Source organism: Diadema antillarum, unplaced genomic scaffold (genome assembly GCF_040938485.1).
Source record: "Diadema antillarum isolate AM-2024a unplaced genomic scaffold, OU_Dant_1.0 seq00000697_RagTag, whole genome shotgun sequence".
NCBI classification, from domain to species: Eukaryota; Metazoa; Echinodermata; class Echinoidea; order Diadematoida; family Diadematidae; genus Diadema; species Diadema antillarum.
In genome coordinates, this window is record NW_027271602.1 from 71044 (window position 1) to 95560 (window position 24517).

A 24517-nucleotide genomic window follows, 5' to 3' on the forward strand; every position below is an offset into this window, starting at 1 on the left:
AAGCCCGCGTAGCTTGCCCGGAAAGGTGTGACACGACCTGTTTCTGGCAAGCCTTGAGTGCGACTTGCGAAGAACAATTTTTACTACACGGGGCTCGAGATTCCCGCAGAAGACCTGCACGTAACAGTACCTAGCACGTATCTCACCCGTAGTCGCCCGGAGGTGTGCACGCAAATCCTTTTTACCTTTCCGGGCGAGCTACACGGGCTTGTTGTGTGTGAGGATTTTCCAGCGTACCGGACAATTTCTGAGGGCGGTCAAGGCTTTGGGGGAGTTGTGCATGTGTCTTACTCGATGGATGCGTGCTACTTATGTACTTCTTGCGGGTGTCTTGCGTGTGACCTGCGTGCCAGGCGCGTGGGGGCTAACAACTCAGAAATTCATCTGAAGGAAGGCAAAAGTCCAACAGAAATGACAGAATGTCATTATCCTGGCCGCGCTGACCGCATACGGGGACTGCGAAGTACCTGCGTGGGAGTTGCCTGCGAGATGCTGCTCAAAACTTGGCTGCAGGTAAATCGGATTTGCGGGCGCAGCTCCGGGCAACTACGGGCGAGATAATTTTTTTCCTGCGTGCTGGAAAATCTTATTCGCAACAAGCCCGCGTAGCTTGCCCGGAAAGGTGTGACGCGGCCTTTAGGCTGCCGAACTCATTCGGTGGGGACAAAAACCAACTGTACTTACAATTTGTTGTTGTGATGATTGTGGAGAAGCAGAAAGTTACCAAAATGTGCCGTCAATGTCCTGCACATTTTGGTAAATTTACTAAAATGCGCAGTCACCAAAATGTGCAATTTACCAAAATGTGCCGTAACACCCCTCTTACTTAAAAACTAGACAGGTGATGATAACGTAAAAAGCATGTCATGAAAACAGTGAAAGTGGTATCTCAGGCGTAACAGGCAAAATCCTCTGCGAACTGTTTAAAATTATACACAATGGACAAAATAACAGTTATATGCACACAATGTGTCGATATTTATTCTTCGATATTATTTTCAATATTTTTTTTAGCGTGAAGTGCTGGGCAGGCGACACTCCGATAACAAGGGCGAACATTGCTTATCAACAAAACTGGTATTCAGAAAACTCGACCCACGTATACCATGCACACGGGTATTTCCTTTCCGTAAATTTTCTCTCTAGGTCTTATCATTTCAAAACAACGACAGATCACATGTGCAGGCCCCTAAATGAAATGAAACATTCATCAACATGAAACATTCATCGACCACATTGCACCACATCACTCTCTTTCAAACAAGCGTAGTGTAACTACATAACAACTTCATACCGCGTAGCAATGTAATCCACGACACTATCATGATCACGATCATCGCAAACTACGCAAACTACATCAGAAATGCTATTGCTGGCGAGTGACATTTATTTTTCTGTGCTATTCCAAGTTTCTACCCCATATGATTATGGAAATAGCAGAAACAACAAAGTTTTACTCATGTTGTCTTGAGACCTCCGCATGTTATCGTTTTCATTATCATTATCATTTTTTTTTTCAAAGTGAATTGAATGTATAGCACTTTACTGTATCACTAATATCACGATACCATAATCTACTTCACTTAGATGCTTCGGCTCACTTTTGAACAGAATTTCGGATCCGTCATCAGTATCATACATCTTTACAAAAGTAGAAGGGAGTCCTCATCAAATTTTGGAAATTACATCGTCTGTACAAACAAGGTAACACAAAACGAAGGAAAGCAAAACAACGAACACCTTAATGGTATATCAATATTGCGATAATACAATCGATTGTGAATTCGTAAACTTCACAGCTTTCGAATTCATTTTTTTTTTCATATTCTATTTTGCTTTTTTCTTTTACTTTTTTTACATCCTTGACAACTGCATCTCATTTATGTTCCAACGAATATGAAACAAAACCAGAAGCAACACCACCCAAAACACCAACACACCATGTGTCGACGCTAGGATGTGGGGCATTGCGACATCATAATCGGCTAGATGACCACTCTTCCCTTCTTGGAGTAAATGTTCTCCCGATGTATCTGGCAGATGGCACAGGGGTGACAGAACAGCCCCACGAGGCAGTCGTTGCAGATGGAACCCTGTGAGAAAACGGGTAGAAATTGCTGTCGAAATTAGTATAAAGTATGTGCATATGGGACCTACCATGTTAATGTTGATGTTTCTGTAAATCGCTGCTGAATTACGAGACGGCCTCGGCCTCCCATGCATGTTGTCTTAAACGAGCAAAAACAACACAAAACAGTGAATGAATAAAAGGGCCAACTTCAACACATTTCTTTGGATAAGCAGATCACAATCATGCCTTAATTTTTGACAAATAAAAAAAAAAATCCGTGTTATTCTCATCTTTCTTCGACTAGATCTGGTCTTTTGCCTCTTTCATGACTATAGCACTTTTCCTCAAACGCAAATCAGACTTTCCATTAAATGCGATATGGCACACCACAAGAATGAGATTAATTATCAATATCAAATGGTCAACATAAGTTCTGGTCAGTAATATTGTTCATAAAGCAGTCATGTGACTAATGCAGGAAGGATCGATATAGTTTTATTGCGAGCTGTAACGTCACATCATTTGTCTGGCTGCCAATGGGCCTATGAAATGATGTGTTCATGTAAACCATAAATATTTCCTTGTCTATCGTTGTTGTATAACACTAGTCTTGTCGGTCCCTTGGGAAATATTTCCCCTCGAGACAATGTTTCCTTTAGCGCTGCATACTAGGAAATATATGTTATAACTTCCGCGGGGGTGTCAAGTGTATACCTCTATACAAGACAATACAGTGTATAATCATAACATCATACACATTGTTTGAAGCAAGGTTACTTACACCACGAAGCATATACATTGACATCGTCCTTTATGTTGGGAGATTGTGCACAGAAGCCTGTTGTGATATATTGTTACTCCGTTTATATGTTCAGGTCAGCCTATATTCTGCTTGTATCTCTTTGATTTTTGTTGCATGATAAACCATAATGTCACATCCAGGCGAGGACGTTATCAAGCTATAAGCTTGTTGTTCCATTGCTTTCTACCATTGCTACCATTACACTGATTAATTGCAAAACGATAATAGATAGAATTAAGCTATATATGTACTACTTGAGAAAATTATGATTATGATGATGATGATTGAGACTACTGAAACTAATTCAGTAATATAATTATTGTTGTTATATCATAAAGGATCATATTATTATCATTATTGTTATTACAAATCATCATTACTATTATCTTTATCACCACCACCACCACCACCACCACCACCACCATCATCATCATCATCATCATCATCATCAAATTCATCCTAGTTCATCCTATGCCTTGTCTTTTTGTGGTCTAAACGTTAAAGTGTTTCCGTACCCTAAAATCTAAATTTGAGAGGTATGAGAAGGATACGGCAGTTACCCGGATTCTGTTCTCCGTCCTTATCTTGGTGCGCAGCGGTACGATGTAACACGGTACGCAGCATGGTAGGCAGCAGTTCTCTTCCAGCCGTGTCGCCACGTAACTCATGTAGCACACTGGACAGAACATAAACGACACACCTATGGAGAGACATAAAATTCCCATCAACAACATAAAAAACAAAATCCCTGCAAATGCAACAAGAGAAATGAAACAACCCACATCCCTCATCAAGAAAACTTTCATTCCATGCAATGGTCAAGGGATGGCTCACATCACAGGAAAAAAAAAATTACCATGGACTGAAAGAATATGATGTAATGTCATGTCTGTGGCAACTGATGCACGGAAGGCTTATCATGGTGCTGCAAAAAACACAGTTGAACAAGGGAGGTGGTTCCACCTCCCTGGTTCAACTATCGGGATTTCGTTTATGCTCGGAACACTGGATTTGAAAGCTTGCGTATTGCTCGATGTTTTGAATCAATCGTCAGAAGACTGGGTATTGAAACTTGAGATTAACAGACACGGAGCGTCACTTTCCCAAGTTTCTTATGTGTAATTTTTGTAAGGTCTTGTTGATAAAAGATACATCACATATGTCATTTACTGATGGGCTACACTCAGCAAATTACATTAAATTTTCTTCTTCTTCGGGTTGCGCCCCTTTGGAAAATACAATGCAGTCTCCTCAAACTTCAAAGAATCCGAAATTTCAACCGTAGCCCATAGGTGAATCCTATACATATAATGTAATTTGATTATCGAATATAATCCACGCATTATGAAGGTTTGAATGCAATTGCCAGTGGTTATTTTAGATGCTGAAAAGGTGTTTCAAAATGGTGTCCATTGTGGAAAATTTGACTATGTGTTTTCAAAAAAAAAAAAGAAGAAGAAAAAAAATCAAAATGTGAAAGCTGGCCTCCAGTTTGGTCCCAACCCCAAGGGGCCAACCCTGGATCTGCCATAAACAAACTTGAAAGTACACTCACTAATGTATTTACTCAAAGCATTTCTAGTTTTATATTAATTTCTTTTTTCAAAGATTCTCTAATTTGGGGATTCTTCGTCCTCTGGCCACCCAAAATGGTGCATAGTCTCTGTAAGTGCAAATATGGCCGACATATTATTCTAATCTCCCGAACGATAATGATTGTCACCAAGTTTGATGACAATGTTTTGACCATGCGTTTTCAAGATGAAGATCAAAGCGTAAAAAGTGGTTCCCACTTTGATTCCCCGGGCCCCACCCCGATATGGCGTCCACAAACTTGAAATTGCACTCACAAACGCACGTACTAATAGCATTTTAGCTCCGTCATTTCTGTTTTTACAGATGATTTCGAGATGATTCTCTAAATGTAGGGGTTCTGAGTCCCTTGGGGGCACCCAAGTGGGGCACGGTGCCCATTTGTACCAACATTATCCCTCTTTATAATGATAATACCTGCCAAGTTTTATGAAAATTTGTCATGCGTTTACAAAAAGAAGATGAAATGTGAGAATTGGGCCCCAACTTGGTTTTCTTTCTTCCATAGGGCCTCGAAGGATTACGCCCGATCCGCCATGAGCGAACTTGAAAACTACAGTCACCAATGCACTTATTCACAGCACTATCAGTTCTGTTTCTAAAGAAGATATTTTAAGGATTCCTGAATTTCGTTCCTCTGCCGCACACCCCTAGCAATTACACATTATCACGACTGACGTACATACATGCTTATTCATAGATTAGATTTTAGCATGAAAAGATTTTAATGTATTCAATTCAACACTGATTTCTATGATATTCGAGGACTTACATGATAGGCAATGCGAGAAGCAACCAAATAAACCATTGTGCCAATCCCTCTCCGTGGCATAGCGAGTCTGTGTGGGATGGGGAGAGGAGGGGTGAAGGGACGAAGAGAAGGATAAAAGCAGACATATTGCAGCATTACTCAGGAGATAGGGTGAAAGGACGCGAAGAAAGGACGAAAGAGCTCTCTTACAGGGGCCAAGTGAAAATCGTGAATGACAGTCCAGGCATTTACCACTTTCTGCAATCTAATGACCAAAATATCTATTTAGTTGGACTAAATCAACTAAAAGGAAAAAAAAGGTAAATTGAATGTTAAATTTCATTACATCCAATACGTTATTGATCAACTCAGGAGGAGAAAAAATACTTTCTTATACGAATCAATCAGTCATGGACTTTAAAAAAAAATGTGAAAATGTAATCAAAATGATTTATTCTGAACACGAATTAGTTTGTTCCCTGTATTTCCGACATTAAAAGAATTGCACATAATATACATCAAAATCAATATACACAAGAAAAATTCCAGAACTTAAATTTAGATTAAAATCTAGATTACAGAATTTAAACTTAGATTAAAAAGTTTTCACGCGAAACTCTTTTTCACATGTATTATCAGCTTTAAATAAATACATTTCTTAAAGATAAGCTTTGCGTTTGAAATGATTAAAAAAATAAGAAATATATACACGTGATTATGAACATGCTGCAAAGATTATAACGCCCATAAGTCACCTCACACAATTAGTCCATAAGTTTGAAAACATGAAATAAAGTCACGCGCTCAGTTAAAAGACACTAGATAATTTATCATCCAAAGTAAGCTCACCGACGATATCGTTGCCGGTACCGGCTGAGTAGTGACGACCGTTGTTGTTGTCATGTTGATATTTTGCGAACAGCGCCAACTAGAGGATTTCAAAGAAAGTGTAGCTGAGTGATGAATGAGTCAAGCAAGGTGCTGAAACTGAAATAATGATACCAGACTTTCGCTGACGAGCTCCCAGAGTTATTGCAAGGGCACAAAGAGAATACATTGTAATTGATTTTACATGCAGTCATTGAAAAAAAAAGATCGGTTAAACGCTATATTATTGTTATGATATCTAATTTTTTCTAACTGTATTTTGACGCAAACAATTCGCAAGGAAGCCAATGTGCATGACAGACGACGAAACCCTTGCACGCACACGCATAGCAATGAGAAACAAATAGAAAATAATACAAAAACACCGATGCCCTGTGAAGAATTAGCGTAAGTAATACGAGCTCACAAATATTATTAAACGAAACTGCATATGTAAAATAGAAATCAAATAAAAAATGTGAGTAAATAGGGGTACGAGTTTCTTTCGCTGATCATGAGAATGTCATCATGAAATATCATAATCATCCTACACATGATTGTGCGACGCTTTTATTTGGTGAGTGATACTTAGTATGTGACTGAAAATTAGAACGTTTTACACTACCAGTGCCATCTCAAAAGAAAAAAAAAAATTATAATAATTTACAGCCTCCCCACAAGGAAAAGAAATTTCACATGACCTATACCTGCTCCCATCCCCCATCCCCCATCCCCTTAAATTGCAGCCTAAAGATTTGGGGTTGCTAAATCTCCCTTGATGGTTTTTTTAATCTAAATCGAGAAGCGAAGGTCCGTCGCTTAAGAAAGTGAAACTATAAACATCAACATCAACAACAAAGAAAGATGGCTGCTGCGTTCAGTCAGTTGCTAAACATACACGCAAATAAAGAGACACAAGCAGAGGAAAAATAAGTTATTCATGTATTTTTCAAGCTCAATAACCAACAATCAGCGCGGTACACAATGCAAAAGGTGTGATGTTATAAAACGTTGGTTTTTTGTTGTTAATTGAAAAAAAAAATCTGTTCCATTTTGAAGGAAGTGAAATCAGTGGTGTAAAAGAAAAGATAAATGGATATTTGCTCCATGCCTAACAACTGCATATGGACTGACGTTTTTACGACCTTTGATAGCAAAGATCAAACACAGAGAACTTCGTCAACATAGAAAGTAGACTGCAAACATCAAAATCTGACGCGACGAATATTCGTTGTACGTAATTATTGATGGCATGTAGATCTATGACTTTTCGCGTTCGATTTGCACTTTCAATACCAAGTAGGTCTACTATGGCGAGTGTGTGAATTAGCAGTGTGACATTATACATGACTAGTTAAGGTATTATAACATTGCACATTCATAGAGTTTGATAGTAATAGTGTTTGTTGTGTTCTTGCTTTGTATCTGATACATCAATTTACAGTCTTGTTAAATCAATAATAGTCGTAATTGGTGAATAAAACTTTTTAATGCAAGCTGCAGTCAAATATAGAATGCAAGTTCTGTGGCAAATTCACTTGTTAGTTAAATACAATGGCCAATGCAAGGCAAAGTGACGCAACCACGCTTATCAGCATTAAATTTTATTACTCAGACAGAGTTCTATGTTCGTTTGATTTGCCCATCGAGCGTATTAGGGCAAACGACGCAAGCACAGATTACGTCAAAGTTAAAGTGTATACATGGTGTATATAGACTCTATGCCGATACACCACACGACGCCAACATTAATGTAGTCTATACTTTCAAAATCACAGTTATCCATACTTATCAGTTCTGCACGATATGACTGCAATTAATCTTAGGACTCACTGGCAAGCACAAAATGGTGTCTCTGTGCAGAAGGGCTCCTTCGTCCAGCGAAAAATGACCACTGTGTTGACGCGTTCAAAACTTCTACGATACCACACACCACAGGGCCGAGAATGAATGTGCGTGTACAATGATAACAAGTAACATTATTGAGCCCCTGCGTTCCGCATGATCGTGACAGTAACAGTATCAATTGTTGTGAAGGAATGCTGGTTTCTGAAATATATATGCAATACAGGTGGTCGGTCTATCTTTCTATAAAAGAAACAAGAGTGTGCTTTTGATGCTTTGTGTCATGCCAGCATGAGTTTCGCCCATTCCAAACTATTCAAATCCGATAGACCGTTTCTTAGATGTATCAAAATGTATGGATGCTTCTTTTTCTACAGTCTATAGGGACGAATTCAACTAGTTAATTCACTTCATCCCTACGATAGACCGTTTCTGTCAAGAAAAGTATTACAGTTCATGGATGTTTCTTTTCCTACAACAGCCTGGTAACGAACCGTTTCATTCACCTGTTCTCTCCAACTAAGTTCCTTAGTTGTTGCCAGAGGCAGGGCAAGCTTTGTCGATGTTCAGGGAAGCTTTTGTACATACCGAAACGGTCCATTAGGTTTGTTAGGCAAGAATGACTTGACATTCATCGGTTGCTGCTAGGTAAGGCAAGCCTCAAGCAAGCTTTTTGTTGTTTAGGCGATCTTTTGTCAAGAAAGCATGCATATTGTAGAATTTGAACATACAGTGCGGTTGATCTATTCCCCATCTTGAAAGACTGACGAGATCTTTTCCCCTTCTGTCTTTCCTAATTTGTAGACCATGGGCGTCACCAGGGGGGGTGCGTTGGGTGCGAACGCACCCCCTTCAGATCCTTAAAATAAAAAAATAAATAAATAAAAAATCAGTCTGCGAGCGACCTCAACGCCGGACGCTAAATAATTATTCTTTTCTATTTTTTTTAAAATATTTTGCACCAGGGACACACACACACACACACACACACACACGAAAAAAAAAATCGTCGGCAAAAACAATTCGCACCCCTGGTTCTGGCAGCACTGATTTTATACAAATCTATTAGTATTCTTCAGTGTTTACTATTAAAATCGACCGTACTGTACATCCGTACGATACGGAGCACTTATACACGTTTGCATGTACGTGTGCTACTTACAAGTATGTAGGGTCTATGTAGGTTCCTTCTGACCAATCCATATTGCCAGCCCAAGAGCGAGCCTTAGCCTCATTAAAAAAAAAGAAAAAAATGGAGGGGCAAGCATATTTTAGTTTTGCCCCCCCCCCCCATAATTAAAAATTCCCGAAATGAGAAGATTTTCTTGCTTTTGAAAGAAACAAAAATGTTGCCCCCATAAAAATATTGGAAGGCAAGCGCACCATTTGCCCCACCCCACATAATCATAATTCCCGCGATGAAATGATTTTCTTGCTTTTTTGTTAGAATTCAAGAAATCTGTCCAATTATTTCACCCAAAAGCAGTGGCGTAACTACGGGGGGGGGGGGGTGCGCCCCCTCCCAATCCGCTGGTAAAAAAAAAGATTTACCGAAATAGTAGTTCAAGTGTTAGTAAACTGCTTTTGAATGAAAGGCTGATCCAGAAATAAGATATTTTTCTATGATTTCTTTTCACCATAATTAAATAGGTATAAAGTGTGAAACATTGTTCAAAAAGCCCGGACCCGACAAAAGATTGTGATTCCTAGTTGGCATTCTGCATATAAGCAGGATGTGCGCAGTGTACTCAGTACATCCGAACGAAGAGTCGCTACAATGTTGCGCAATGTGATGTAGAATGTACACCATTGTACCTTACGCTTCGTTATACCAAAGCTAGATCATTGATTTTGCAGTGTTGCTTTACATACTAGTCTATATAAAAATGTCTTGCATTGCCAATAAAAAGACTTGACCTGGGCTAATTCCTAACTTTTCCCATGTATACACACACACAAACAAACACTCACAATTAGTTTAGGGGATGCTCTAAAGTGCAGATTTTGGACATCCTTTCCCCGCTTGGTCACTTCGACGCCACCTCGCTGGTCATACCTCCCCCAGTCATGAACATAAACCCACGCCCTTGACTACCAGTGGCGGATCCAGGGGGAGGGGCGCACCGGGCGTCCCCCCTTTAATTTCCAAAGCGAAAAAAAAAATAAAATAGCTGCAAACGGCAGTTTTTGGACAGTAAAATGTCAAAATTTTCAAGCTCGCTCGCTCCTCTCGCTCGCATTTAGTCGAAATGCCATTCTCCTGAAGTTGCTGCCAGTAATTGCCGGCAGTTGCGCCTGGTGCGCCCCCCCCCCCCCCCTTAATTTCTAAAGCGAAAAAATATAGCTACAAACGGCAGTTTGGGGACTGTAAAAATGTCAAAATTATCAAGCTCGCTCGCTCCGTTCTCTCGCATTTAATCTTTATGCCATTCTTCTGATGTTGCTGCCAGTAATTGCCTGCAGTTACGCCCGGTGCGCCCCCTTAATTTCCAAAGCGAAAAAATATGGCCAAGAACGGCAGTTTTTGAACTGTAAAACGTAAAATTTTCAAGCTCGCTCTCTTCGCTCGCTCGCATTTAATTGTTATGCAATTCACCTGATGTTGCTGCCAGTAATTGCCAACAGTTCCGCCCGGTGCCCCTCCCCCTTAATTTCCAAAGCGAAAAAATATGGCTAAGAACGGCAGTTTTTGGACTGTAAAGTGTAAAATTTTCAAGCTCGCTCTCTTCGCTCGCTCGCATTTAATTGTTATGCAATTCACCTGATATTGCTGCCAGTATTTGCCAGCAGTTGCGCCCAATGCGCCCCCTTAAATTCTAAAGCGAAGAAATATAGCTACAAACGGCAGTTTCTTTGTTTTTTACTGTAAAATGTCAAAATTTTCAAGCTCACTCGCTCGCTCGCTCGCATTTGATTGTTACGCAATTCTCCTGATGTTGCTGCCAGTATTGCCGGCAGTTGCGCCCGGCGCGTCCCCCCTCCTTTATTTCCAAAGCGAAAAAATATGGCTCCAAATGACAGTTTTTGGACTGTAAAATGTCAAAATTTTCAAGCTCGCTCTCTTCGCTCGCTCGCATTTAATTGTTATGCCATTCACCTGATGTTGCTGCCAGTAACTGCCGGCAGTTGCGCCCGGTGCGCCCCTCCCCCCTTAATTGCCAAAGCAAAAAAAAAAATAAAAATATGGCTACAAATGGCAGTTTTGGGACTGTAAAATGTCAAAATTTTCAAGCTCGCTCGCTCGCATTTGTTATGCAATTCTCCTGATGTTGCTGCCAGTAATTACCGGCAGTTGCGCCCGTTGCGCCCCCACCCCTCCTTTATTTCCAAAGGGAAAAAATATGGCTCCAAATGGCAGTTTTGGGACTGTAAAATGTCAAAATTTTCAAGCTCGCTTGCATTTAATTGCTATGCCATTCACCTGATGTTGCTGCTAGTAATTGCCAGCACGAGTTGCGTCCGGTGCGCCCCCCCCCCCCCACCCCTTAGTTTCCAAAGCAAATAAATATGGCTACAAACGGCAGTTTTTGGACTGTAAAATGTCAAAATTATCAAGCTCGCTCGCTCGCTCGCTCGCATCTAATTGTTATGCAATTCTCCTGATGTTGCTACCAGTAATTACCGGCAGTATCGCCCGTTGCGCCCCCCCCCCCTCCTTTATTTCCAAGCGAAAAAACATGGCTCCAAATGGCAGTTCTTGGACTGTAAAATGTCAAAATTTCCAAGCTCGCTCTCTTTGCTCGCTCGCATTTAATCTTTATGCCATTCACCTGATGCTGCTGCCGGTAATTGCCAGCAGTTGCGCCCGGTGCGCCCCCCTTAATTTACAAAGCAAAAAAATATGGCTACAAACGGCAGTTTTTGGACTGTGGTATCTTATTTAAAAATTTTCAAGCTCGCTCGCTCCCCTCGCTCGCATGTAGTCGTTATGCCATTGATATCGCTGCCAGTAATTTGTCGTTTCACACCGTCATTCCATAATCTATTTATAGGGGGTACAACCCCCTCCGGCACTTCCACACCCTCCCCCCACCCTTGCTCGCTCCCTCGCATACTAACCCCCCCCCCCCCGAAAGATGAAATCCTAGCCACGCCGGTGCCCTTTCCCCGCTTGGTTTCCCTCAAAAAACAGTAAAAGTCTAGGGATTGAGAGCTTCCTATATTCCAAATGTCTGTCCAAAAAGTCTCGTAAACATTAAAAGTGTCAAAACGCACCCCCTTGAAAAAAAAGCTGGTGACGCCCCTGTAGACTAATATCCACATGCCATGGAAACCTTTATAACAAAGGCTATTTCTCAGAACGAAGCAGAATAATGAGCCTTGCCCTACTATCAACCAGTGCACTCAACCTAGATTCCACGTGATGAAACGTGTCATATTTTAGCAACAGTTTGCTTTCTTGCAGTGCTCGCTTGCTTGACAGCTTTTCTTGTTTAATGTCTCGTTGTTACCAGGTCCGGTGAGAAAAACATCCAGCATTATTAAAATTTCAAACATTAAACCATCCAATTTATCATACCCCGTAGAAATTCGTCACAAGTTCACGGTGTTAACTTTACAAACTCAAAGTGGATCTAGTATCAGATATTGACTTACAAGATGTTCCTTCGATTTTATTGTCTTTATTTTCAATGTGTTAAAACAATCCAATTCCTTTTCATCGAAGTAGACACAATCATGTTTCTCGACGATGTAGGGTGTACAGTTTAACGAACACGCAACCAACAACAGACTCCGTGCATGGGAATATTTTGTGTAGTTTTTATCAGTTTCATTTGACCGTTTCCAATTTTGTGCTACCTCATAAAACTTTCCTGAAAATTCCTCTCTTAAATCTGTAGGCGTTCTTGTTGAGGATAGTCTAAGATCTTTGTGTTCGTTATGTTCCTCGATAGTTTGCTTTAGCTAGGTTCAAGAAAGCCCAGATATCCAATGTATTTTTCGAATCTGTACATTCAGTACTTGACTCGAAATGCTATATTGAGAAAAATAATTGCGTGCCTATACTTATCTCATCTTGTTTAAATTTGGGTAATGCGATCTATTCGTGCTACAGACTCACCTCTACTTGCTATTTACATAAAACAGACAAACAAACAAAGCACAGCTCCGATCATTACACTTACTATAGTACAAAAATTATCACTCCATCGTTTCAGTTTTTTCATTTGTGTTTAAAAAAAATCTTTGCTTAAAATCTCCGTCGGAGACATTACGTTTGTTATATCTTTTCAGATCTATACCTGAAAACATGTTCAATGTTGTTTTTGTGTAGTTTTGTGCTTTCTTTGTTGTTGCCCTTTCACTTCTGATAAGCTAGTATGTTTAGGTGATTTATGCTGTCTATATTAGGCCCTATAAATATCAACATCCTTATTGATGGGATTGGCCCATCATTAATCTCCAGACTTGTAATCTTTTCCTTCTGGTTCTTCTTCTTCTGCCCTCTTCTTCTTTTTTTCCTTGTTCTTCTTATTGTTATTATTATCACTATTATCATTATCATCATTATCATTATCATTATGATCATAATCATCATCATCATCATTCAGTTGATAGTGCAGTATCAAGTAATAGTGCAATGCTCTTTCAATTCGAAATATGAACTTAGATTCAAATTGGCTTTTTACTTTGTCCTCTCTTTGAACAGAGTTAGACGTTCACTGGATACTTCGTCAGCCTACGTGACAATGAAGACAGGAGCAGATCCAAAACTGCTGCTTTAAGATACTCACGCCATAAATAGCGAGTCAAAATGACGTTGTCATAGAGAGAGTTTCTATTAATACTGTGTTGATATTGGTTAACTCGCAAACAAAAACACAAACCCAGGCACGTACGCACACCATGACACACACACACGCTCCTATAAGCACACACTCACTCCGTAAACGTGACTACCCAACTAGAATTATCAAAATATCGCTGTAAAAGTATTGGTATTCTGTATAAACCTTTATTGCATGGGTATGTATTTACAATAGGTATCTACATTAAGACGTGAATAATTGAAAGCTATATAAAGAATTATCTTTTGTCTGTGCAATTATTACACTACAACAATACTGAACATAAGGTATGGCTCTTGAAACATCACACCATAGAAGTACCGCTACGTAAGATTATGTTTATATGAATAATACACATTTAGAACAAATATTTGCTTAAAACATAGTGTGTGAATACAATGACTGCTTCTCTCCATCTTATTCTATTTGGTGAATATGAATTTATAACGAAAATCGATGATAATAATACTCTAGCATACAAAACAGAGCTCGACACGTATCTTTTTTTTTCCTCTGGTGGCCCATTCGGGCCACTCTAAAATTTTTGGTGGCCCGAAATAAACGGAAACATCGCGATCCATTTTGAATCATTAGTGCCCAATCGGGTCATCTTTTTTGGAAACTTAGCGGCCAAACATGAATTGTTAGTGGCCCCGGGCCACAGGGCTATCCGATTATCCGATTCACTATAGTATCAAGCCCTGCATACATGCTGCTGTCTTTGATTCCGTCTCATGAATCGCTTGGTATCAGTGATAATGTGCGTTCGAACATTATATATTGACAACTAAAGCGATTTAAGTCCTGTCAGGGAGGTGAAAGGAAACAAATAGAACAGGAAATATCTGAATACGTGGTAACCGATGGATAAAGGCGTACAGGAGGGATAGGGTATCTTGACACTTTCTTTCATCGTTCCATTAGATGTTTAAAGTCATGAAAGTAACCAACGAGCGAACAAAGCATGTTGTTGCATGGGATGCATATTCGTTGCCCCTTATTGAAACAAAGTTGTCTAACGAGTATGTGCACGTCGCTTCTTTGTGTGCCCAAGATGAAGATACTAACAGACTTCTTGAGTTTTATCCCGGAAACGCCACTTTGTACCAATGGAATAATAAAAGTCGTAACATCCTACTGTATAATCGATTGTTGAATACCCTACCCCGTCGATTACGACTTAGAGTTGCAGAACGACTTTGTTAGTTGTTGTTGGAGATCGAGTGTTTGATCATGAACGTTGACTCCTTCATAGATCCAATATCTGGCACATCACATGTCCTCATCGTTCATTGATCCCAAACATTCATGCGCCTCCAAAAACTTAAAGAATTCCATGAGAAACCTTTGAAGCGGTGGGCTAACGCGGCACTAATCCAGAGCGAGTCCCACCGTTGGCGGCGTTCTTTTTCTCGATGTAGTCCAGTTCCCGCCACATCTGACACAGGGCAAGGGGACCGCCACAGCAACACGTCACACCATAGTCAGTACAGATATCCCCCTTTGATCAATGAGAAGGATAAAAAAAAAAGAAAACAGGTAAACCATAGCAACGGGTTGATAATTGGCTACAGTCATCAGGAGAAGCTTAATTTCAATCACTTTCATCGTGCTTATGCAGATATGAAACTCTTTGAGATACTGATTCGATTGCTGCATTATTTTAAGACTCTTAAGAAACAACTGCTTAGTCGTCACGCTCCCGTTCTAATTTAACTAATGCGACATTATAAGGTCGTATGTCTGGTTCAGTGTGTGTACGCCATAACACATATGGTATAACACATAACTAAAACACATAAGACTTTTTATTTCTATTCAATTTAATTTTTCGCCAAAGAACCCTATAACGTATAAAACTTTGGAATCCATGTTTGCTCGCGCTCGCTAGAGTTTATGTTTAACATTTTGATTTGCGGCTGTGATTAGCACTAATTAATGGCTAAATAATTTGCATCTATATATACCCGGACTTAGAAAATTTTGCTAGACCATGTTGAGAAGAATTAATTGTTTCTGGATAGCGAAAGTCGCTGCATGACTCACATACAGCACCTCACTGAAAGTATATAGGCAATTGCCAGAAATATGAACAGAACTTTGACAAGTTCCTAGATGTGCATACCATAAACTTCAAGGACAAGTCCACCTTCATAATACATAAGGATTGAGAGAATGCAGCAATATTAGCGGAACACATCAGTGAAAGTTTGAGGAAAATCGAACAATCCGTTCAAAAGTTATGAATCTTTAAAGTATCTGCGCAGTCACTGCTGGATAAGAAGACTACTACAGTGTATGATGTCACATGCGTACAACAATATCAGGAAAATAAAAAGAGAATTTCACAAAACTTTACTTTTTGAATAATATCATCCCCCTGCCTTCTGAAAGAGAGAAGTCGAGTGTTCTTTTGTTATGCGAGAAAAATGGAAATATGTTGAATTTTCTTTATTCTTTCTTTATATCGTTGTACACATGTGACATCACAAGCTATAGTATACTTTTCATCCAGCCGTGACTGAGCAAAAACTTCAAAAATTCATAACTTTTGAACGGATTGTCCGATTTTCCTCAAACTCTCACTGATGTGTTCACACTGCTGCATTCACTCAACCCACATGTCTATGAAGGTGAACTTGTCCTTTAACGGGCGCTAGATCATCACTAACGATATGCAGACAGCATGGAGCTACAACAGCTAGCTCAATGCAGTCACTCATTATGTGAATTAAAGGAAGTATAAAAAAGTGACGTCAAAATAGGAACCTTGGACTCCCGCCACTTTTCCCTATCCACGATGCCATGTACATCGTAATTGCCAAGCTATAATACAGATAATAACCCCTGGCGTAATTCTACTTGACAACATTGGCCTATTCCCAAGACAAGTATCTCCATTCATTAATTCATAGGAAAAACACTCTATCGGTATGTTGTTGTAAGATAGAAAGTGCAATTTTGAACACAGACCTATGCCATGCATGTAAGCGAAAAGAAACGATTTCGGTCATTTTTTTGTTTGTTTTTGCTTTTTTTTTTTTGGCGTCGATGTAGCAGTAGTCTGACATAAAAGAAAGTCTACCCCTTTTTCAAATATACTTTAATGAAAACAAAAAAGTAAAACCAAACAAGCATAATACTATAAAAGTTTTCACAAGGATCTAGTTATAATATCTTAAAGTTTTGCATGTTTTCATGATGAATAGTGATATCAGTTTTACAGACATACGAATTTGATAAGACGATATCGCAATGCAATGAGATTTAGATCTTCTCAAAGAAACAGAGATTATAGTTTGGTCAATACACTGTGCTACCATCCCCTTCACCGTGAATGCATCTTTGCCTTCTAACCATACAACCCTGAACTGATTAAATGGGAAGTATGTCCTTTACAAAACAGGAACATTTGGTGAAGATCTGTGAGAAGGTCGCTATGAAACTGGTGAGACGATGACGTCATCACTAAACGTCATCTACTTTGGATGATTTTATGTGATTATGGCTAATATTGTTATTTTGTGAAAACATATGAAATTTGAAAATTCCATTATACCTTTTTAATTTTTTTCTCCAAACGCGATGAAAATCCCACAATATATTTGCGTGAATTTACTCTATTCATTCAATGTGAACATTATCGTGGCATTTCACATTTATGCACACTCACTTGAATTCGATGTTGGGTCCGTAACTTGGTTCGTAAGGCCGCACATCCGAAAGGAAGGCAAGAGATCAACGGATTCTCCCCAACTCTTTCGGCTAGACGACTGGCCAGGCATGGTGAACACAGCAGACCCGTCATACCTGGATTAACATACCCAACCAAAAAAGAAAGAAAAGTATAGATTCGACTGGCAGAGGGAGAGATATACAGAGATCAGAGGATGGGGGGGGGGGGGGGGTGATATACACACACTTTCAAGAACACACCAACAAACCTTTAACGACAAGTCATCCTGTCATAGCTACACAAAATGTTTTAACAAAGCCACCACTGCTATACTAACCTTGAATGACAACGTCAACGACAACGATAATGACGTCGACGTTGACAAGGACGACATCAGTATAAACAACAACAACAATCACTGCATATGATTATCTTTGCTCGGGACACTGTCCTTACCGAGACAGTCGTGTTCAACATGATAGTACAATCTTGACCATGAAAGGGAAATCCCCTATTCCACTATTTAGCCAGAGAAAATCAAAATGATGTAGGCCTAATTACAAAATAACAGCAATGACTATAACGGCCTGCTAGTGTTGATGACTGCAATAATAGACAACAGCGAGAGTAACATATTGACATTCTGTCAAAGTTAGTATCGACGGATGTTACTTTGGTTGCCATGGAATCTGAAGCGCGGCAAAATGCGTAACGCTTACAGGTTAGTAATACATGCATGCACATGACAGTAGCTTAGTTAATTCACATTAACGACGAGTCTGCTCTGTTAATCATTGAGCTATTGCACATTGTTTTCCATTCATTTCGTGAAATAAAGTTTGCCGAGAAAAGCCAATAGGAGACATTAAAGGACAAGTTCACCTTCATAAACATAAGGATTGAGAGAATGTAGCAATATTAGTAGAACACATCATTGAAAGTTTGAGGAAAATCAGACAATCCGTTCAAAAGTTATGATTTTTTGAAGTTTTTGTGCAGTACCCGCTGGATGAGAAGACTACTGCAGCGTATGAATAACTTAGATGTCACATGCGTACAACAATATAAGGAAAATATAAAGAGAATTTCACAAAATTCCATCTTTTGAAAAAAGTACACATTCCCCTGACTCGTTACCGATACATGTTATGGGTAATATTATTCCCCCTGCCCTTAGAAAGAGGCAAGTCAATTGCTCTTTTATTATGCGAAAAAAATGAAAATATGTTGAATTTTCTTTTATATTTTCTTTATACTGTTGTACGCATATGACTCACAAGCTGTAGTAGTCTCCTCATCCAGCGGTTCCAACACAAAAATTTAAAAAATTCATAACTTTTGCATCGATTGTCCAATTTTCCTCAAACTTTCACTGATGTGTTCTACTAATATTGTTGCATTTTCTCAATCCTTATGTTTATGAAGGTGAACTTGTCCTTTAAGATTCATTCTTTAACACGTGATCGCTGTCATGGCTTTCAACGCCTTGTAGCATTGCACCTCATTTCGGGTTCCCTGGGAGTGATACGAATCTGTTTAACCTTTCGAACAGCTCTTCATGCGTATAAGCCAGACTTGACTAAGGACATGCGATTTTTGATCCACTAAAAAAAAAAAACGTTCTTAATTCAGCGTCGGGTTCTCTGTGTGCATGTGAATGTTACGTGGATCTGAAGTTTATAATGCACATACAGAGCTCAACAAATCGCACAACCAGGCCTTCCATTGGTCTACCAGTCTGTGTCTGCTGGTTGCTGTTGTTGTTTTTTTTTTTAGCTATTACTTCTATCAACATCTCATTCAAAAATTATCATAGTTTACTATTCTTCATAATTATCATCATCATAGTTACTTTTACAATTACCATTATCATCATCATCATCATCATCACCGTTATAAGTAATATCGATATTGATATTGTCGTCAGTGTCATTACGGTTATTATAGTCTTTATAATACCATTGATAATAGCAACGGTAACAATGACAGTGGAATCGATGCTGGTGATTAGATGAGAAAGAAGGAAGAAGAGGAGGAGCAAACTAGAAAAAGAAAACAAGTGAAAAGAAGAATATATACGTCTTTAAAAAATAATGATGGAAGTATTAATGCCTACTTTAAACCCAAAGTGTGGATTGAGTAAAGTTTCGGTGCGACCATCACTGGATGAGAAGACTATGAAAACGTGTAATATTACATTTGACAACAATATTGAGAAAAAATGTACAGAGAATTCCATAAGATTTTGCTTTTATCATTTAGAAATACATTTACTTTCACTTGCTATTGACATATTATGTTGAGGGTACTAGCATTCCCCCGCCTTTTGAAGGAGGTAAATCAACTGTTCTTTCATTATACTAGAAAAATGAAAACTATATTCTCTTTATGTTTTCTTTATACAGGCCTAATTTCCTACCGTGACATCACAAATCGTTGTAGTCTTTAAATCCAGTGATGACGGTATTTAAACTTTAAAACCTTTTTGTTTTTCAACAGATTGTCCGATTTTCCTCAAAGTTCACTGATGTGTTCTACAATTATTTTTGCATTCACTCAATCCACAGGTTTCATTCCTCTTTAAAGCAATAATCCTCATCATCTCTGTTTGAGTTGACTTACATATTTCTGGATCCTGGCAGCAGGAGAACAGTCCTGACGACCACGGTCTCTGAAAACAAAAATAGATATATAAGTTTGAAGTTAACTTACTATAATCATGATCATCTTATTCATCATGGAATAAAGTCATGAAAAAAAGACGGAAGGAAAGTAACCGCATGCAGAGACCCCAAGTCTCTCGTTTGTACACTATCAAGTATATAGCTATATGGTAGGTCATTTTTCTAATTATCTCGCGCCCTCCCGCCCTCCCGCTGAGTTTGAGTTTCTACCGCTCTAGTTGTTTATCTTCCGCTTTTTTTTTCTCCAGCTTAGAATTCAGCTTTCTCCCTCTCAATTTTGGCTTTTGTTATATAATGTTTACAAATAAGGACATAAGGGGCCCGTTGCATAAAACTCCAACCGGATTTTTTTTTCCGGTTGAAATCACAAAATTCCGGTTGGAAGCTCCCAACCAGAGTTTTTATGCAACGGATTTTACCTTCTTAGGTTAGCAACCTTAAAAAATTCAGGTTGGGCAAATACCAACCTGAATTTTTTAAGGTTGCTAAAAAAAAGTTTTAGGCAACGGGACCCAGGTATCATCAGAGATCATGATTCTAAATCCCTATACGGGCCCTGGATCCCGGCAACAAGTGACATCACGCTTAGCTCTCGATGACATAATAATTATTGAGCACAATGTTCGCTCAAATCAGAGTCTGTTATACAGTATGTCCCCTAAAAAAATTACAATCGGATTTTCGCATTGATAACTTCCAATATGATTGAACTGTCTGAATGCTATCTTAGGGTCTAAAAATATAACATCCGAGCTATATTTAGCAGAAAACCCCATTCAATTTGGTTATGTGATCACAGAGAAATGTGGATCGTTTTAAGCATGCCATGGGTCTGATTCTTCAAAGTTAAGCACTTGGATGCTCTTGGAACTGCATATCAATGTGTGAACACAATGGATAGAACTTGGAGGGAAGGAATTCCTTGCAACATTTGTCGGCTACAAAGATCCTCATTTCTCTTTGATCACTGAAGTAAAGCGCATGGGGTTTTCTATAAGATGTGGATAATAAGGTACAGTTTCATCCTACCCTGAAATTGTACGTGTATTTGGATTGATTCGCGATTTTTAAAGTTATCGTTGCAGAAGGGTATTCTTTTCTTCTTCTTCTTTTTTTTTTTGGAGGGGGGGGGGGGGGGCATACGGTATAGTTTGCTAGATAGGGAGTCCAGGCGGCAGAATGTTAGAGTCTCTGCACCGTAAGATCTTTTTCATCTACAGCGGCGCTGTGGTAAGTACCTAACCTATTTACTTTATTCGTCCTATTTGTATTATTTTTTTTCATTTATTATTTTTCATTTTTCATTTTTTAAGTATGATGTCGAGATCAATGGCATTTAAGATTGTGAGTCTGAAAGGATTAATCCACTTCACTCCATTACAATCATTTATTCCTCCTCGGGCCTGCATGCTGTTATATGAACTTACGATTTCCGGTTCCCTGTACTTGTGGATACCACGCCTGGATCCAATTCGACTACCTCCAAGTCTGCGTGAACCATTGGCCCGCTGACCAGCTGGGTGATGACCCCATGGTGGTTGAGTGCCGTGGTTCCCGCTCGACGTCAGTTGGTCCTCAATAAGCGCTGCCTGGTCGCTGGTCGTGTACGCCACGCTCGCGTTGGGGTTGACGTGAGAGGAGGTCGGTGGCTGGGTGACCACCGCCATGCCTCGCTGACCCACATCGTAACTGTCTGAAAGAGTCGAAAAGATGGGTGACCTGAGTTGTGACCGCGAGCATTGAGGTATCTCCCATGTCTCAGGTATAATGTACTACAGAATGTTATTTGAGAATTCAAAGAACGCTGTGTATCACAACATTCAGACGATTTAAGAAAAACTATTATCAATGACGATTGTTTCACAAGACCAGTGTGTGCCTTGCATAATTCGTAAATTGTGTGTCATTGTGTTTATTGGCGTAGGTTTGTGTGTATTTGACCTCAACATTTATGATATTAATGGACGTTTTTATCCGGCTGTAATTATTGAAAGCTCATATGTTTCGATTCGTTCTCTAGATCTTTTCTCGATCTTTTCTTTTGGAGGCGCTGTGGCATAGTGGATGAGACTCCCGACTCCCGATCGGAGGACCCGAGTTCAAATCCCGCCCAATGCTTACGTCCTTGGACAAGACGTTTTTACCCACTATGTCCCTCTCGACCCAGGTGTATAACTAGGTACCTTGCAATGCTAGGGTAATAATGATAGCAGGGCCCTCTGGTAGAACAGTGGAAACACTGAAGAGGCTACCCTGGGTAAATAAGACCTTATTATTATTATTATCATATTATTATATTCTTGGTGTACCGTCATTGATACCGTCATCTTTATATCCACTACTGGCAAACATCAATCGAAAGCTCCCTTAAGAAAGACGATGAAAACTATAATGCTCAAGTTATCTATGCAAAGTTCAGTAGAATATTCAAAAGGAAATTGATGATTTTGATACTTGAGAGAGTCGACGTTGTGCGATCTAAAACTATGGTGTAATATCGGTAATTTCCCCAAACCATTCATTACCTTTTGTGGACCGAAGTTTGTTACACATGAGCTTTACCATGACGCACTATGTATTATTTTGATTTTTTAAAGAACTCACGACTCAAAACCGACATTAAAGGTCATCATTTTTGCCGATAGGGTTAGCGGGAGACCTGTCACGAACTTGCTCAACCCAAGCATTAAGAGCGTGTGTGAGTATCAATTAACAAATGTGTCTTTATTGTTTGGTCTCGTGATTACTCCTTCCTGGGCGGACAGGGACAGAGAAAACCCCTTCTTATCCATCCCGTAGTGCTCAGGGCTCTTGTGGTTCGGTTTCAATCATCCGATCGGCATGAGTCAATTAAAAAATCTGGCAATTTGATATATGTGCTCATGAACACCAGGATTCCTTGCTAATCTGCTATAGAATTAGAGCAGTATTTAAACGTATAAAAGAGAAAACTGCGAAGAGGAAAAAACACAAAAACTTTGCATTATGATATTTTTGGACCAATCCTTTTTTCCTCCTTGGAAATGAACAGGGTATGATGGGAATCCAAAAATAGACCATGATATTGTCGAAGTCTGCGACTTTGTTCGATTGCCGAACGGTTGACAAAGGCACGTCAGACGCTGTCAGACTTCTTCGCAGAGAATTTCAGGAAGGTGCACCAAAACGTGAGCAATGAAAAGAATTCTACTATATAGGATGCATATTGCTCATAAAACCGAGTAGTTGTCATCACAATATGTCTGCTTTTACCAGAGAGGGAACGAAACTGAAGAAGCAAACAGCTCTTAGTGCGTTTTCAGGTGAAGTAAATTTAGCATGACTTCATTGTGTATACAAGTAAGTACAGCTGTGGCAAGAATATATATATATATATATATATATATATATATATATATATATATATATATATATATATTCAGTGACCATACAGATACATTAATGTGTAGAATCTATAATAAAATCCATACACACATTAGATCAGTGCAATTTCTCCATCAGATCCACAAAGCAAATTTGGTGAACAACATTGGAAAGGGGTCTTTGTCCAACAGACAGAGAGAGAGAGCAAAGAGAGCGAGCATAGATTTTGGACAAGTATTGATAAATCATATCTCCCATAAAAATTCACATTATAATCACCACAGCAGTCCAAGCAGAATTATTCGAAATATGCAATGGACTTTACTTAGTTTCAATAACTACCTTCACCTTCAAAAATTGACCTTTCTCCTTCTTATCGTTGTTATTATCAAATAAACATTTCCTTTTTTAGGATAAAACGGAAACTAAATCAAACACACGGGCATATATTACACTGATATAATCAGGAAAGATTGTTCTGAACAATGATATATTTTGTTTCTGAATGACTTCTGAGCAGAGTACCGCATAAACTCACCTAAGTACATTGTTGATTTTGTTTGATCAGGTGCTGGTAGAGTTTGACGATGCTCACAAGTTGGTCAAAGTATTCCTGTGTAGCGTGTTGCTATATTATTCAGAAGAGTGTAAATCGCATGTACATTTGTCAAAATATACAAGTAAATTTCCACGACAAACGTAAATAATTGATACAGTCAAATACTAATGGCGATTCTCCGCTTTCACTGTCTCTCCTGCATCACATTGTACAAAAGCTATCGATCTACTGGGCATGTTTTTGTCTCCAAGTCCAAAGGCGGAGCGTTCGTTCGATTGCGTGCTGCAAAACAGAGCCAGAAAGGACGTCGACGCTTAGCGAATCAATTTAACGCCCTTCCGTCCGCATCGCACACGCAAGCACTAAGCTCTTCCACGTAACTGCCACTTTGCGTTGAGTTCTGTGACGTAGGGTTTTGTCAGGACATGACTAGAATACGCGCATCCCTCACTGAACATAATACTAATAATAATCATAACAGTAGCCATAATAGTGATGAGGAGGACCAATGATAGAA

The 24517-nt window shown here is 39.3% G+C and overlaps 2 protein-coding genes across 2 annotated transcripts; both read right to left on the reverse strand.

Moving 5' to 3' along the window:
• Positions 1 to 1491: 1491 nt before the first annotated feature.
• Positions 1492 to 8031, reverse strand: LOC139737647 (placenta-specific gene 8 protein-like). The gene is made up of 5 exons (XM_071648322.1): positions 7918 to 8031; positions 6067 to 6145; positions 5239 to 5305; positions 3434 to 3573; positions 1492 to 2093 (listed from the first exon to the last, which is right to left on the reverse strand). The coding sequence occupies exons 2-5, from the start codon at positions 6118 to 6120 to the stop codon at positions 1986 to 1988; spliced, it is 369 nt and encodes a 122-aa protein (XP_071504423.1). The 5' UTR covers positions 6121 to 6145; positions 7918 to 8031; the 3' UTR covers positions 1492 to 1985.
• A 7047-nt stretch (positions 8032 to 15078) lies between these two features.
• LOC139737638 (uncharacterized) lies at positions 15079 to 24043 on the reverse strand. The gene is made up of 5 exons (XM_071648314.1): positions 23980 to 24043; positions 21506 to 21771; positions 20017 to 20065; positions 17392 to 17528; positions 15079 to 15219 (listed from the first exon to the last, which is right to left on the reverse strand). Exons 1-5 carry the CDS (start codon positions 23987 to 23989, stop codon positions 15079 to 15081), a joined length of 603 nt encoding a protein of 200 aa, XP_071504415.1. The 5' UTR covers positions 23990 to 24043.
• Between the last annotated feature and the right edge of the window lie 474 nt (positions 24044 to 24517).